The sequence below is a fragment of the Oxyura jamaicensis genome, chromosome Z (assembly GCF_011077185.1).
Source record: "Oxyura jamaicensis isolate SHBP4307 breed ruddy duck chromosome Z, BPBGC_Ojam_1.0, whole genome shotgun sequence".
NCBI lineage: Eukaryota > Metazoa > Chordata > Aves > Anseriformes > Anatidae > Oxyura > Oxyura jamaicensis.
The window spans coordinates 35,570,743-35,586,994 of NC_048926.1; the positions used below are offsets into that span (position 1 = coordinate 35,570,743).

Below are 16,252 nucleotides of genomic sequence, written 5' to 3' on the forward strand. Positions count from 1 at the left end.
CTATACACCAAACACAACATACAGAATTGTTTTGTATGTTATACTGTTCTGTGTATTTGTGGTGGGTTGATCCTGAACAGCAGTTAAGCACCACACAGCTGCTTGCTCTCTCCCCACTCCTAGCAGGACTGGGAAGACAACAGGAAGAACAAAAGCAAGAAAACTCATGGGCTGAGTTAAGGACAGTTTAGTGAATGAAGGAATGAGGGGAAAAACAAAAACAAAACAGGGTGTACAGACCAACACCCAGCAACAGCTACCTGCCAGACCTGCCCACCTCCCTCAGTTTTTAATGCTGAGAATGATATTACATTGCCCTTTGGCCAGTTTGGGCCAGCTATTCTGGCTGTCCTCCCCATTTCTTGTGCCACCCTCAGCCTCCTCATTGTCAGGGCACCACGAGGAGCAGAGAAGACCTTGACTCTCTTCTCTGCAAACACTGCTGAGCAACAACTAAAACATCAGTGGTTATCAACACTGTTTTAGTCACAAATCCAAAACACTGCACATATGGGATTCTAGAAGAAAATTAACTGCATCCCAGCCATACCCAGTAGAACATTATTGTTTTCTAGAAAGCACAGTAAAGCTTAAAATTTTCTTATTCCGTATTTTTTATTTTTATATTCTTTTTATTTTTATATTCTTATTTCTGCCATGAGATCTACACCACTGCAAGACTGAAATCTAGCTATATAGAGCTACAGTACTAGCATCAGACTTTTGTCTGTCTTGTAGTCATTACATTTTATTGTAGTACAAATAATAACAATACAATGTGTAAATTAACATGGTAATTATGAGAATAATTTTAGGTATTGATTTGCTCATGTAGCATTACTTAGGGCTGTTGATCAATTTATGTCAATTCCAGCACCAACTGGTGTCAAAGCTTTTTGGACTATAAAGACCTTAATAAAAGTGTGTTATCACAGATTTCAAAACTGGCAAAAAATATATCTTGCTAAAGAATGTTTGCTTGCTGGAACCAAAGTTGAGAACTATTATCTTATGAATTACTATTTGGCATTGTAAAAATAAAGTAGAAATACAGCTTTTAAAGGAGATATTTTAGAATTGTATATAGCCAAGTGGATGTAATATATGCTATACAGCCATTTGGAGTTGGTAGATAATGCAACAGCTCCTACTGATTAAAAAGAACTGTGTACTTCTAACTTATGCTTTCAGAATTTTAACCTTATTTTTGTTGTAGTTGGACCAGTAGCAATTGCACTGGCCTGATGAGATGTATTTTAGATTTGTTTTTCAGGAATTAATCAGGGATTCCTTCTCTAGTTGGTTGGTAGAGGCTAAGTGTGTCCCATAGGAATAACTGATGGTAACAGCTAAGTTGGGAGAATGGCTTTAGCAACAATATATCCCCCAGATTTCACACCAAAGGAAAACAAAGAGAAAAGATCAAATCCTAGTATTACTAGTACTAATAAAGGCATTGCTATTTTACATCAATATAGTATCGAAGTCATATTCTATAGTGATTTCATTGCAGGCACCTATGTATGTTTATAAGCTTAAAAAGAAGCAATTCTGAAATACACAGTGGGAAACGTTATAGCTTAAAATCCTGCTCTTAGCTCCAGAATGCATTGAATCAATTTCTTAACCAAAGAATGTTGTTATACTGGCTTCAGTATATTCATCAACAAAAGCTGTGTTAAAAATTAGTTAACTGTTAGTGTTTTGTCATTTTCAATTTGGAAATGTTTCTTCCTAACTCAGTTAAAGACCTCTGTGGCTTTGACATTTAACACTTCTGTAGTAAAGTATGAACTGGCCTATAAATGAAAACACTAACAGGTAAACAATTTAGTACATGGATCTATTTGCTTGCAACAGATAAAAAGCCAACAGAGAACGCAAATGAAAATCATGGGGAAGTTACCATGTTTTAAGGCACTTGTCCAATAGAGAACGTATATCAAAACATTGCTACAACTTAATAATGTGAAGAAGGCATCTGCAGAAATAGCTGATCTCTCAGTATCTAATCCAAAAGTCCATGAAGTAGATGAATCTTTCATGTACGCTAGAAAACAAGCTTTAGGGTATTAGAACTGCTGAAGGAAAAAGCAAGTGAAATGCAAAACCTATTAATTGTATTTTTCTCTATCCTTTCTTCTTTATGTTTTTTTTGTTGTTGTTTATTTTTTTAATTGCTGCTACGTTTTTTTTCAGGCCCTTTCTGGTGTCTTCATATCTGGTACTCTGAACTAACAGATTGAGCACAGTGGAGTAACAGTTTCTGGGGTTCACTACTGCTGTTGATACCAGCTTGTTCATTCATCATGAACATCTTCTGGAGTTTAAACAAACCTATTAAAATGATCTAATAATATAATAAGACTATCGTCTAGCAATGTTTATTTGTGGTCTAAGATGGTCAAGTGAATGTTTGGCTTTGTTTACAAACATGTTTTGTTTGTCTGTGTTTGGTTGCTCATCGTTATTTGTAGTCTTTCCATGTAGCTTTGCAATTAATTTCCTTGATGTTTTGCTCCTTTAACTTAAATTTCTTCTTTATACTGTGTACTGGGAACCTTTTAGCCTTATCATCCATATCTGAGAGACATCCCATTACTTTTAAAATCTTGTAAGTTGATCCAATTTGATTGAAAAAGTACGTATTTTTCCATTGTTAAATACATCTTCTTCATATTGCAGTAGCCGACTTACTAGCAGCCAACCATTTTGAATGCCACAAAAACATGTAATTATGCATCTGTAATTTTCTTTCATAACACATGCTTTTCTGCTTGGGGCTTTGCTTTTTCTTTGTCTGTTCCCTTCTATGAGCTTTGTCCAAGTGGCCTTAGCTCCCTGCATATATAATATTTCATGTTTCTACATTCCTGTCAGCTCTGTATTTGCAGACAGGTGTACAAGGTATTCTATTGGAAATACTGTGTATAGAGGGACCTGCACTTGAAGCAGAAAACAGGGCAAATTTCACTGTATTCTCTCTCCTCAAATTTGTGGTAGGGTAATTTTTTTTAACAACTAAATTTTAGATAAATATAGGAAAAAATGTTAAATTGGGAAAGTGATAGAAAAATAAATATTGGAATCAGATGTTGTGATTCCTTTGAAATTTATTAGCAAATGCTCTATAATGACTATATTTTGAATACACTGGAGGCTGTAGAGTACCCCAAATTCCAATAAACAGGCTTCATAATTCTGCAGTCAGTTTCTAGAGATGAAGGCATGCTGCAGCAAAAGAATTGCCAGGAATTTATCAGCTACTCATGAGAAATAGTTTAATAAGATGAGACCCACATATGACGATCAAAAAAAAGCTTATTCTCTCATTTTAAACTCAGCCACGGTGTCTATGTTGACAATTACTGCTCTGCTTGAGTCATTGAATACACTAGGAAGATCTTCTGACATGGAATTACTGCTCTTGTCTCTCAGCCAACAGTTTTTAAATAAAATTGCCTCACTGTGCTTTTGACAAAACCTTTTTGTCATAACATGCATAAATGTTGAAACAAAATAATTTTGATTATACAACTGGTGATTTATACTAATGCTTTGTGTTATTTCAATAAATCCGAAAATTTTAGGAATGTGATATGTAAGAACTTGAAGCATTGGTTCTTTGTTATGCCATTTGCACATGTTCAGCTTCAGAAGATATTAGTCAAGCTCAGTACTTTTATGCTGTTGGGGAACAAAAACCAAAACCAGTTTTCATGCAGGTTAAAATAGTCTCTCTTCAGCAGGATGTTTTATACTGTTACTTTTAGTTCTTGTTTTAAACTAAGAGAGTGGCTTCACCCCGACTGGGTTTCTTCTTTCCATTTAGCTGAGAGTAGAATTATTTGTCCAGCCGTCTCTCGATTTTTTAACTTTTCCTAAGTTTTAACAATCAGGATTGTTAAATCCCAGAAGTCCCTTTTTTTTCCATCCCAGATAATGGTTCTCCTTTCCTATCACTTAAATCTTTCAAAAAGCTGCCCTTTCCAAAATGTACCAGTCAGTTTTCTCTTCACAATATTCTTCTGTTTTTCTGGATTTTTTTTAAAGCTGCAACCATCCTTCTGGCTTAACAGTATATACCACATTAGAGAAATTAATTCTGGTAGACTGAATCAGAATAGGATTTTTAGTTGATTTTGCAGAAACTGCTTTGTCTTACTGTTGATGGCATTATGAATATAGCTACTTCTCTAAAGGCATACCAAGAAAATATGTACATATGTTTAAGAACATTTTATGTTTTAATGTATTAATTCATCCTGTGTTTTCTAAATATGTTATTTCATATTACAGAGTATACCCTATTCAACCAATAACACAGAAGGAAGATAGTTCCTAACTAAAGAAGATTAATTATATGATACTGTGTTTTTAATAGTGTTTGTACTTTAAGAAAAATTGCATTGGTTTATTTTCTGCTTGTATCTTCCAGGCTCTAAGCACAGAGTTACAGCACAGCATACAAGAGCTGAGAATAAAAATCAAACAGGCAAAAAAAAAGGAAGAAGTAAGGGCATGTAAAAAACGTCTTTCCCAACAGTCGATTCAGTTGGCAGCTTCCATCCTTAATGTTTCAACAACTGATCTTGAGGAGATATTAGAAGTAGAAGATGATGAGGTAAGTCATTTTAAGGACTATACAGTAAAAAGGGGCTAGATCCCAAGATACTGTAAATTTGTGTTCTTCTGGAAAAGAATTTCCAGCTGAAGTCTGGAATTCCATTGTGCAGCATCCAGCACAAGAAGAACAGAATGGCTGAATTTAAATAAAAAGGTCAGGTTAGAGATTCCTAAGGTGTCAAGACTTCGGGCATACATAAATAAAATATAAATACACTGTTTTGAGCATTCAGGTGTAGAAGCATTATTTGAAAGTAGCTTTCTTTTTCATGAGAATATCTGTCAGGGTTATACATTTTAAATAGATTTTTGCATTAATGAAAAAAAAATAGACTGTCTCTTGTGCCAAATGGGTTCAGTGGATGCGTACTTTCTTCAATTGTCATGCTTACCTATTAAAGGTATTCCAGTAGACATATGTTTTTGTAGACATATGTTTTGGGGAGGAATCCATTGCGTTTTTTTGTTGATTCTATCATGCATTTTCATGGAATCATACGATCATTTACTTTGGAAAAGACCTCAGATTAAAAAATAAAAATAAAAAATCATATTACTATGAAATAGTTGATAGTGTTCATCAAGTCACTCTCAATGAAAGAAATACAGTAACAGGAATTTTGTCCAGAGTTCAAATAATATATGACAAAGCCCCTGCACTTGCATTTAATAAGTGCCTCAGAGTTGACCCTTATTGGGCTGGAACCATCCAATACTGACGGCTTAGCCATAGCCTTATTGGAGCTTTATGTTGTATAAATCACAACAGAGAGTTTAAAATTGATTTAAATAAATAAACATGTTCTGTGTATGCACTGACACAGGTTACATTCGTAAATATAAATATTATGCACTGCTCCCTGTCCTGTTTACAAGCATCTCTACACCCTTATAAAGTGATTGGCTTTGACAGGATTGTTGCATGCTTACCTCATTCTGACAGTAATCTTTATATCCTATTTCTTTTCCTTGTCAGCAGTGTGTAGGATGTATGTGTAAAACACACAGATATACTCAACAATAAACAGAAAACAATTTCAAAATGCAGGAGTTGAATTTACACTACCCAAATTTTAGATACCTATTGCATTTATCAGTGTGTAGGCTCAGGAACCTTTAAATTGAACTCATAAGATTTCCACGTAGATCACATATATACCTGTATATTTATATGAAAAGAACATGCCTTGCAACTTTCTAGGGACATACACAAACATGGATAGGTTTATAAATTTAACAGAGCCCTCATATTCAGTGAGCATGTTTCAGGTAACTAGTTCTGTGAGCATAGCTCTGACTTCTACATTTTGTTTATTTAATATGTATCCAGTTATACATGTCCTTTATTAAAAATTGTGTATATGTTACATTTTTCAATTTTTAGGAAACAACAACGACAAAAATGGAATCTGAAAAAGATAAGGAATGGCTGCACAAGATACAGAAGCTTCTTGAAGCACAGGTTCTAAATTTATATCTTCCCTTAATGAATTATATTTTTTTTACTCTGGATAGCTAAGTGTTTTTACGTTGTAAATAATCCATTGTCCTTGTAACTATGTCACTTGTAAGTGCGATAAAATCCCCATTTTGTGCCTTTTTCCTCTTTATTTCTTTTAAAATAAGAGTCACTGGATAAAACTGAAGAGATGTTACCCTAGGATTTGTGATAGCTAACTCAGCAGCTCAAAACAGTGAAACAACGCTGGAGAAAACCAGCACAGATCTTGGCAAATGTGTTAATTTAATTATTGAGACAGTCTGTAATGCTTGCTAGAGTGAAACGGATCCATCCTCTCATACCTCTTAGGAAAAAGAGATTTTTTTATTATGTGCCTTTAAAGTTAGTAGTTGATACGGACACCTGAGGAGTTCATGGGTTTCAGTGACCTTTTACTGTGGACCTGTTTCCAGTCAATTCATGTTTTCCTCATAGCCAGACAGCTGTTTATTATCGTGTCTTCCCGCATTCTCTACAATATTTTCTACTGAGACCTCGAGCAGCTTGTTAGTGGGAAGTAAATATTGATTTGGCATCCTGTCAATGCAGAAAGAATGAAAAAATTTCCACCAGAGGCCCCTCAAACATTTTCCTATCGACATTTTCTGGGCAGAGAGGAAAGCTGCATAGAGGATGACAAGGCTGAGACTAGCAGAAATCCCTGAGGGGTCCATTGAGACTGCCGCTGTGACCTGTGTGATACTTTTTCTTCTCTTTCAAGTCTTTTTTTTAATACACACAGAGTCTGCTGGGATGCTCCCCTCTTGTAAGTGATCAAGGGCAGTTTATTGGCAGGTGAGAGCCCTGCTTTTCTAGCCATAGTCAGCTTTTGTTTGGACATCACTGACAACATACACTGACTCTTGAAACTTTTCCATTATGTTTTAGTTGTCTCCTTTATTCAGATGATGTGTAGCTGATGTCTGAAATGAAATAAAATTTGATTTATAAATCCAGTGTTCCTAATGCATATTCACTAGCACGTGTCCATTAGCAATGTAGTACATTTCTATTAGGAATGTGAATGATTGAAAATATTTTGAAAACCATTTCAAGGGAACAATCACTTGCAAATTGAAATGTTTTATCATTAATAGCTTTTGTGTCTAGATTGTGTCCTATGACCAGATTTTAAAGAAATTACAGTTTTTTCCTCTTTCATTATCAAAATTCACTGCCATTAAGACTGCTTAATTGCTGCAGTGGAGATAGAAATAGCAGTTTGCTTTTACTGGCTTTGTCAGAAATACTGGCATTTTAATTTAAACACCTCACAGTGTTACATGGAACTTGGAAAAACATACACAAGTATTTCTATTCACTAAATTGCCTGCATTGTAAGATTTTTTTTTTTTTTAATTTGTGAATTTCAAGATTCTGTTCATATTACAGATTCCAAACTAGGAATCAGATTGTGCAGAATATTACAAGGAATTCTGATTCTATTTTTATTGTCATTCTTTGGCAGATTGTTAAAAAATCCTAAGCAGAATCATATCACATCTCTTTGTCTGATGTAGAGAGAGAGCAAAAGCCAGGGCATGGCGAGTGAGGGGATTATTGACTATACAGCCAACTATATTAAGATTGCAAATGTTAACTAAGGATGGGGGAGCTCATTGCTCTTAGCCACATCACTTTGTATACAAGTTAATAGTGGATTTCAGTGTTTTTTGCTCCATCTTGTGGGGTTCCACAGGAGGAGCTCTGAAGGTAAAAGTAATTCTTGGCAAATCAATCGTCTTTAGAATGGCAGGGGAATTAGTGTTTTTCTGGGAGTAGCCAGCTCTGCTTTTCCTTTCTGTCCTTGCTAAGTCACATGAATGGAAATTGCTCAGATTTCTTGGTCCCTGTTTAGGAGCAGCTCACAGAAGAGGTCTGTGCCCTTTAAACTGTTTAACTCATACCTTGTAAAGAGGTTGGTTGTGGTTTTCTTTAGTAGACATTGGTAACATTTCTGATCAGGAAACTAAAGCTCATGGTGAAATGAACGCTTTATGTTAAGACTTTGCTCAAAACAGGCTGCTTATTTAGTGATATAGGTTGACAAACAGTGTACGCGTTTGCATACCGAAACAAAGATGCAGGCATGACCTTTTCTGTTATTCTGAGAAAATGTTCAGTTGAAAATTGCATCAGATCACTTAATATTGCAGTTTGATATAGCGTCTTTTTGTGCCATTGAGCCAGGACTTTGGAACATAATTGCCCAGCAGTATTGATTTAATTGCCTAGGTTTATTTGTGGACTCCTAATTATTGACTGGAGGTAAATTTAATGGAGAAACCTTTATGAACACTGGGAAACTGCTGCTGTTGCTGTTATACATAATGAACTGCATCATATCCCTTTAGATCATTCTTCAAGCTAATTTTATTCCACCGTGACAGTACGATAACATTTAAAATGTCATAGACGTTTTATTTTTATTACTGACATACGCCATTTTACTGCTGCATTAGAATTTTGGGGGGGACTGGGGAAAGCACTAGTTGCTTTTTACTGTCATTTTATAGATCCCCCTAAAGTGCTAAAGTGTAATCATAACGTATAGCACACCTCCGTTTTACACTTCATCTGTACCTTTATTTGCTGAGTACTTATGACTTAAAAAAGTGTAGTTTCTGTCACCTTTACAAAAATGTTAATACTTCAGTGCTAAATATTTTTGCCTTCATGAATCTCACAGACCCCAGTCAGACTTTGTGTCATTGTATCTACTGCTATCAAAACATTACATGAGGAAACTTACAACTTTTACAGAGACATCTCTGCTTCAGGATGTTGTTACGTAAATAAGAACTGTGTAATCTAAGAGTACAGTGGAGACGCTTCACCCCAGTGTATGCAAGTACCCGGTGTCTCTGCACTGGGGTAGCTGAGCCCTGTATTGAGATATCAGGCTGAATATGTGCTAGTGAGCGGGCATGGGAGAAAGAACCCAGGAGATATTTCACATTGTCGAGCACTGAGTGTTTGGGAGCTTACGATATTTGGGGAAGGAAGGCCTAAGGATGGGTATCTCGATGTATAGCTGTGCTTATAGCTTGCCTGACTTGTGATGAGGTTTTTACATGCTTTCTCCCACATATCTCTCCTCTGTGTGTGTCTTATTATTTGAACCTGGCGTTGAGACTATAGTAGCACTCTTGTTATAATCATCAAGAAAAAACACTTACCTAGCTTTTTCCCATTATAAGAAACTTTATATAGTCAAATTGATAGGATGACTTCTTTTCCCAGCTTAGACAAGATTTTTTGTACCACCCAAGGCTTTCATTCATTGTGACTGATCGTAAAGAACAGCATCTCTAAGCAATCAGTTAATAATTTAGTATGTGAGAACAACAGTTAGCCTCAATCCAGATTACTGCCTGAATCTCCAATAATTATTTTTTAATAAAATTTTAATACAAATCATCTGTCCAACTCTTCCAAGCACTGTACCAAATGTCAGCATTGATTTAGCATGTCCCTTATCACATAGACAGCAGCACTGGTCTTCCCTCCTTCTTCAGGTCCTTCCTGGGATATCATATCTCACATAAACAAAGCCTCCCAATTAAATCTTTCCTATCGTGACCTCATTATTAGTATACAAATCATATCACAGTGGTGAAAACTTCCAGAAGAACTCCCTCCCCTCTGTTCTCAGGGTTCTCTGTAGGTATGTGTACAGCCCATCTCTAGAACATGGGGTTGAAACAACACACACACTCCTCATCAGTAAGGACTTTCCTCAGCCCATTTTTAGGATTTGCACTGGATTCTAAAAACAGACTTCTTTTGGTCTCGTCTACATATGTACACTAGCAGCTATAGTTGTTTCCTTTCAAACTTCTTGAGTTACAACTCACCTGCTTTGCTTTCCTCAGCCTGTCTCCAGCCTGCCTTCCCCCCTTCTCTTTGAACAGCTGTCTGTGCACTGCCTGCCATTTGCTCACATGCACATGTATGTATTCACTTGTGCACACACTCGCACGCTTCCACCATCACAAGGTGTTTCAAGTACCTGCACCTTAAAAAGCAGCAGCAGTGCAGTCTGATTCACATCCTGGATACTGCTAATGTTGGTAGCAGACCATCAGACTGTTCTTATCGCAAGATTAAGAGCTCCATCCTGAATGTTGACTATCCCTTATAGTATAAATCTGTGTTTTATCTCATGCACAGAAACAAAAACATGTTACATAACTTGCCGTGGACTAAGTACAAGGATAACTTGTCTTGATTACTCAGGATAAGAATACAGACACTCACACAAACAATGTGTTTATCTAAGCAAGTATATACACCTATACGAAAGCAGGACAAATAATAATACTGAAAAGAAGCATATCTCTTTTTTTTTTTGTCTTATAGTTTACAGTAAAATTGGGAGGTTTTAGTCATAAAATAATGTTTCTTCATTTTTACTCTTCTTTCTTTCCTTTCCTTTTTTCCTTAATTTTAACTTCAGATTATTCTTTATGTTTCACTCAATTCATGTTGAGGCAGCTTTGCAGTGAGTTCAGATAGTTTTTTGGGCAAATGTGTTATACATATGATCCCTATGGAGAGATTTAAAATAGGTGTAACCACTGATTTGTGTATCTCAGAAATAAAATACCATTATTTCTACGTTAACACATTTTAGTGTTTGTGAAACAGAGGCCAAGTCACGTTGCAGTCCATGAATGGTGATGTTGTGTCTCATTAAAATAACAATATTGCCTTGCACTCATTACGAGTCTTTTCACTGGCAGATCAGAAAGCTGTGTGTTTATGCTGGGTGAGACTCAGCAATGTAGTGTAAGGTCAATAGACATTAGTATGTTTTTTTTACAGAAGGGATCTTTGAAAGAAGCATACTCAAAGTAAGAATAAATAGAGAATTAGAAATAACTGCCAGCGTTCTTGACTGTTTAGGACCATGTTACCTTACACCAAGATATCTGTCTGATAGATGTATAAAAAATGCACCATTTCATCTGTATCGCTTTTTAGTACCAAGGAATAAATCTCTAATTTCTAGAGTTAAGTAAATAGAAGGTAGAGTTAGGTAAATAAAAATCTTTAAAGACATACATACTTTGCTTTCACAGGTTTTCTGCTTTTATACAAATCAGTTGAATACTACTTCTCCAAAAGCCTACCGTAATGTACTGATTTAGGGTTGCTATCACTGTTAATGCTCAGTGTTCAAATAAATTGGCTGTGGCACAGATAATTGAAAACCATTTGAAGAAAGTATCATTCTGTACATAATTATCACTGGTATAAACAAGCTTTTACTCCTTAGGTGTGCACTTAGCACTTGCTGAACTTTGAAAGCCTTCCCCAAGCATATGGCAAGTTTGGAAATTGGGATAAATACTATGGAGTAGAGACAGCGTCTATGGTTGTGAAGTTCTGGGGAGAAATGTAGAGGAAAGCTTCCCAGGATAGTTACAGAGTCATCATTAAAATTAAACCTCACAGGCTTCTATTAAAGATGAAGGCTGTAGAGATCATCCAGTCCTGGGTGTCTGTATGGAAAGAAAAACAGATAGAAACATACAGTATTTTCTGAAACCAACAAATAGGAAAGAATGACATAATGTTCAACTTTCAAATGCTTTTGATTTAAATGAATGATTTAAATGGAAAGACTTCTTTAAAAATCACTTTGCTATGACATGGAAGCCACAGAGAGTAGAATGCAGCAAGTAAAATGCAGCTAGAATGATATGAACCAGAGACATCAATAAGAAAACATTCATCTTGGGCAGAACATTAAGGAGGTAAAATGTATCAAAAATGAATGTAGTCAAGCTGGCAAGAAGAATTAGAGACTTTGAGGTAATGGTATCATGTTCTCGTAAAACCGTATTTAGACAAGGAGGGAGAGCAATTAGAGTGAACAGGATGCCAGGGTCAGTGTTTTTAAAGCACAGTAGCAAGTAAATGTCACAGAATTTCAGAAAAGATTAGGTCTTGTGTTACTCTGAATAGATTTTTGCTCAGTGTGTTGGATCCCTCTATTCCCCAAAAAGTCATCACAGAAGTGTACTGGAGAAGGCTGACAGCTGTAGATGACTACAAGAAAATTCTTATCACAGACAGAAGTTATTTATGACAGATACAGACATGGCTGGTCAGCAAGTACCAGCCCTACAGAACCCCCTTTCCTGTACAAAAGAGTAATAATGCATGTTGCCAGCCCTTTTCCGTAACTGCAGAGCGACTGTTGAGCAGAACACAGGATTGCCTAATGTCCCGTTATTATCAGTTCATGGTAGATGATTTCTATTAATAAGATTTTCCTTGCTACCATTTTCGATTTTTTTTCTGACTTGTTAATAATGATAAATATCTGGATATTGACATTACACCAGCATATGTATTTGGCATGATCCTACAAATGTGTTTATTTTATTTTTATTTTATTTATTTTATTTTATTTTACTATTACTGCTTGTTATATATACCTAGGATAAACAAGTAGTTCTCTATCTGGTATAACTATGATATGGTTTTATCTTTAAGAAGGAATAGAGAACTGGAAAAGTAAAATCAGAGCAGAGGCACTTGAGTGTGGACCTTGAGAATGGTTCCAGTGGCAAAAAGAGTTGCCTTAAACTACAGTTATGAAAAACAGAGGAAGCTGGTGATTGGCTTTCCTTTCAGTACTTAAAATGGTCTTAGAAAAAGGATAGAGAGCAACATTTTACACGGTCAGATGATGATAGGACAAGGGGAAATGGTTTAAAACCAAAAGAGTGTAGGTTTAGATTACATATAAGGAAGAAATTATTTACTATGAAGGTACTGCGACACTAGAGCAGGTTGCCCACAGAAGCTGTGGATGCCCCATCCCTGGAGCTGTTCAAGGCCAGGCTGGATGGGGCTTTGAGCAACCTGGTTCGGTGGGAGGTGTCCCTGCCCATGGCAGGGGGTTGGAACTGGATGGTCTGTAAAGACCCTTCCAACCCAAACCATTCTGTGATTCTGTGACCTGCTCAACTAATTGCTATTTTTTACCTTATTTATTTCTGGTGGGCTTATTAAAGTAAAATTATCTCTGCTTCTGATATGAGTAGCAGCTGTTAGTTTCTCTGTGGGATTGTCCCCTCTGTCCTCACTGATCTTACTGGTTCAAGAAAGCTGACAGTTCTCTGAAGCCAACAGAGACTTTTCCAAGGATGAACTAAAACTGTTTGGTTCTCCTCTGGCACAGTGCTGTGCACTCATGGGGTGGAGTTGCTAGTGCTTTGTACCACCTTCAAAATTACTTCCCTACTGTGCACTCATTCAGCAAGATTGTGAAAGAAAACCTCTTTAGTATTAAAGCAATAATGGAGAAAAATATACCAAATCTCCTTATCTGAAGACACTGTGCAAATTTAACATCAGAACAGATATAAAGAGGTTTTTGTATTTTCTGTAATGATGTAAATACAGATCTTTGGTATCATACTTCATAAGACTTCTGTGTATTATCCTAATCAATACAATTGGAGCTTTCAGGGATTGGGGGGTTTTGTTTTTATTTACAAGTTTTGATGTCAAAGTCTAAACTTGCTGCCATTGTCACAACACTGAGAGCTTTACTGGTAGTTCTGACTCATTCTCCTGAGAGTAGTGAACATGCAGTACAATTCCTACATGCCCTAGAGATGACTGTAACCTCTTATTGATCAGCTGGTTGAAGATAAATGACAGAGATGCTAGTACTGCAGTTTACATCATTAACATGGTCAGTAAAGCATGAATTGTTCAATAAGGCGTTTATCTTTTTTCATTTTACTCTGTTCTTTTATCATTTTTATGATAGAGAGCAAAATTTCAGGCACTAACCTGGCAAGTGAACTTTAAAGATCAGATGTATCTATGTGTGGTGCTTGTCAGAACTAAGTGAAATCTAACAGTTTAAAGATATTTAATAAATGTTTTTCACATGAAGAAAATAAGGTCCAATGATCATTTTTCTTACTATGTTTCTTTTTCAGTTTCCTTTTGCCTCATATTTAATGGATGCCATATTGGAAAAATTAAATGAGAAGAATAAACTGGTAGAAGAGTACAGTTCTCTCATGAAACGCATTGTATGATATTGCTAAGACTTTGCAAAGGGTGACTAAAATATGTGTGCTGTTTCCTGACATCTTTCCTCTTCACATAAAGAACTGTCAATAAGCACGTTCAATACATAAGTAGAAACCGTGAACTAATTAATTGTTGAACAAGAGGAATTAGTTATGTTCCTATTTAGAGCGTAGTATTTCATTCCCAAAGACAAAAATTGCTGCAAATTAATACGAGTTAAACATGATTTTCCTTTAAGTGGCAGCAAACACCAGTGTGAGTTTTGTAGAGAGAGGATGTATGTTGGAAAAAAATGAGAAAATTAATGATTGTAGAAGAAAAACTATTCAATGTAGAGTGATACTTCTTGGAAAAGTTGTATTTTCTTCTGAGTAGGATTGCTTTGTTTGCAATTAATTTAATTGTATTTCAAAAAATTAAATAAAGTTTTTTGATTTTTTTTCCCTCATAGTTCCATTGTGGTCCTAGTCCGTTCTCAGCTAACACCAAGCTGCAAGCCCTCACTTTGTGAAAATGGTATAGAGTTTTAGTTGTTTCCACCATGTTTTCTCTGGCAGTACTAACAAATGATTCCTTCTTCTTCACATCTTTGATCTTCTTCACATCTTATGTATTCCTCTGGACCAAGGAAAAAAAAAAAAAAAAAGGAAAAACATAGGTTTCTGAATTTATGTTTTAATGACATCGAACATTTAAGAATATGTGGCTTTTTGTCTATGGATATCATGTTGTTTTACAAAAAATGGCAGTATCATTATTCATATGGGGCAGGGAATCAGAAGCCAGAAGACCTAAGATCACTCAACAGAATCATGAAACAGAAAGGTTTTCTGCCTGTCAGTAATGGGCTTTTCATAGGATGTCAACAGGCTTCTTTTAATTCATGGAGTTCAGTACTTGGTGTCTTTAAGGAAAGTATGAGGAAGGGAAGATATCACTAAGCATCTGCTTGGGTATCTGATGACAATGGGGGCTTGAGAGAATTCTTATTGGAATTATGGAAAATTGAGCAAGCATATTCCACAAGAACCTGTAATTTAAGACCTGGAATAAGTCCTTTAAAAAGAGGAACATATCTTTAGGAATGGCTGACCACTACCTTATCCAAAGCAAGAAATAAGGGACATCATATCAACTATCACAACATATTCAATGCAAGCAAAAAAAAACCGTTTCCAGGCGAAGCTGCATTATGGAACTCCTGTCTTCCGGGTGGGTGTTACTGAAACAAAAAAATGGACTCCTACGCCAATAAAAATATTGGAAAAGAAATCCATCAAAATAAATAGAAACCATGTTCATAGATTTTCAGTAATAGCAGCAAAATGTATTTGCATATAATTTCAGCGTAAGGTAATTTCCACTGGGCAGTGGAAATATCTTCATAAATCAAAGCAGATTAGCCCCTTTGTCTTCATTTCCCTGCTCTGCAAGACCTTTTGGTGCAAGTCTAGAAGGCTCAGGTTTTGATGAAAGAGCAAAGAATGTCACCTAATTCAGTGGAAACCAAAGAACTTATAAAGACAAGTTCCAGACTGTTTTTCTTCTTTTCTTCTTCTTCTTCTTCAGCACCCTCTCATTTCCCCTTTCCCTGGGCACCCCTCTTGCCCTGCCCCATGTCTCCAGTTTTCTGTTCCTTTCTCTTCAGGCATTCGTCCCCCTCCCCACGTCCCCAGAGTTTTGGTGACCTGAAGTCTGTGTTTCATGGCATGCCCCACTGTGGCTTGGGGATGTTTAGCTGGGTGGCAGCCTTCGTCCTGCTCCAGCGAGCAGTTTTCAGAGGCCCAGCTGCTCGCTTCGGTCATAGGTCTCCGTGCTCGCTAATCCAGCAAAACAGTGACATGAAGTCCCCAAATGTATCATGCCCCTATGGTGGTTTTTCAGTTTCTAAAGTTAGAATTACAAGGTCCTTGCTGCCATTCCTACCAACCTGCTCAGAGAAGACACCGTTTGCAAGCTTTGTCTGCCAGCAGAAATGCAAAATTGGCAGTTCTGTTTCCTTAGCCTGTTTCCAGCCTGTGCTGGCTCCTCCAGGCACACATGTGGAGAAAGGCAGAA

The 16,252-nt window shown here is 36.4% G+C and overlaps 1 protein-coding gene across 9 annotated transcripts in view; it reads left to right on the plus strand.

The window, feature by feature from the left end:
• The window catches only part of CNTLN (centlein), a 272,348-nt gene extending 257,722 nt beyond the window's left edge, over window positions 1-14,626 (plus strand). For all 9 annotated transcript variants that reach the window (XM_035310123.1, XM_035310115.1, XM_035310117.1 and 6 more), the window contains 3 exons: window positions 4,439-4,624; window positions 6,011-6,088; window positions 14,098-14,626. In XM_035310123.1, coding sequence (XP_035166014.1) covers window positions 4,439-4,624; window positions 6,011-6,088; window positions 14,098-14,199 — 366 coding nt within the window. In that variant the 3' untranslated portion in view covers window positions 14,200-14,626. The remainder of the gene's footprint in view (window positions 1-4,438; window positions 4,625-6,010; window positions 6,089-14,097) is intronic.
• Window positions 14,627-16,252: the final 1,626 nt, after the last annotated feature.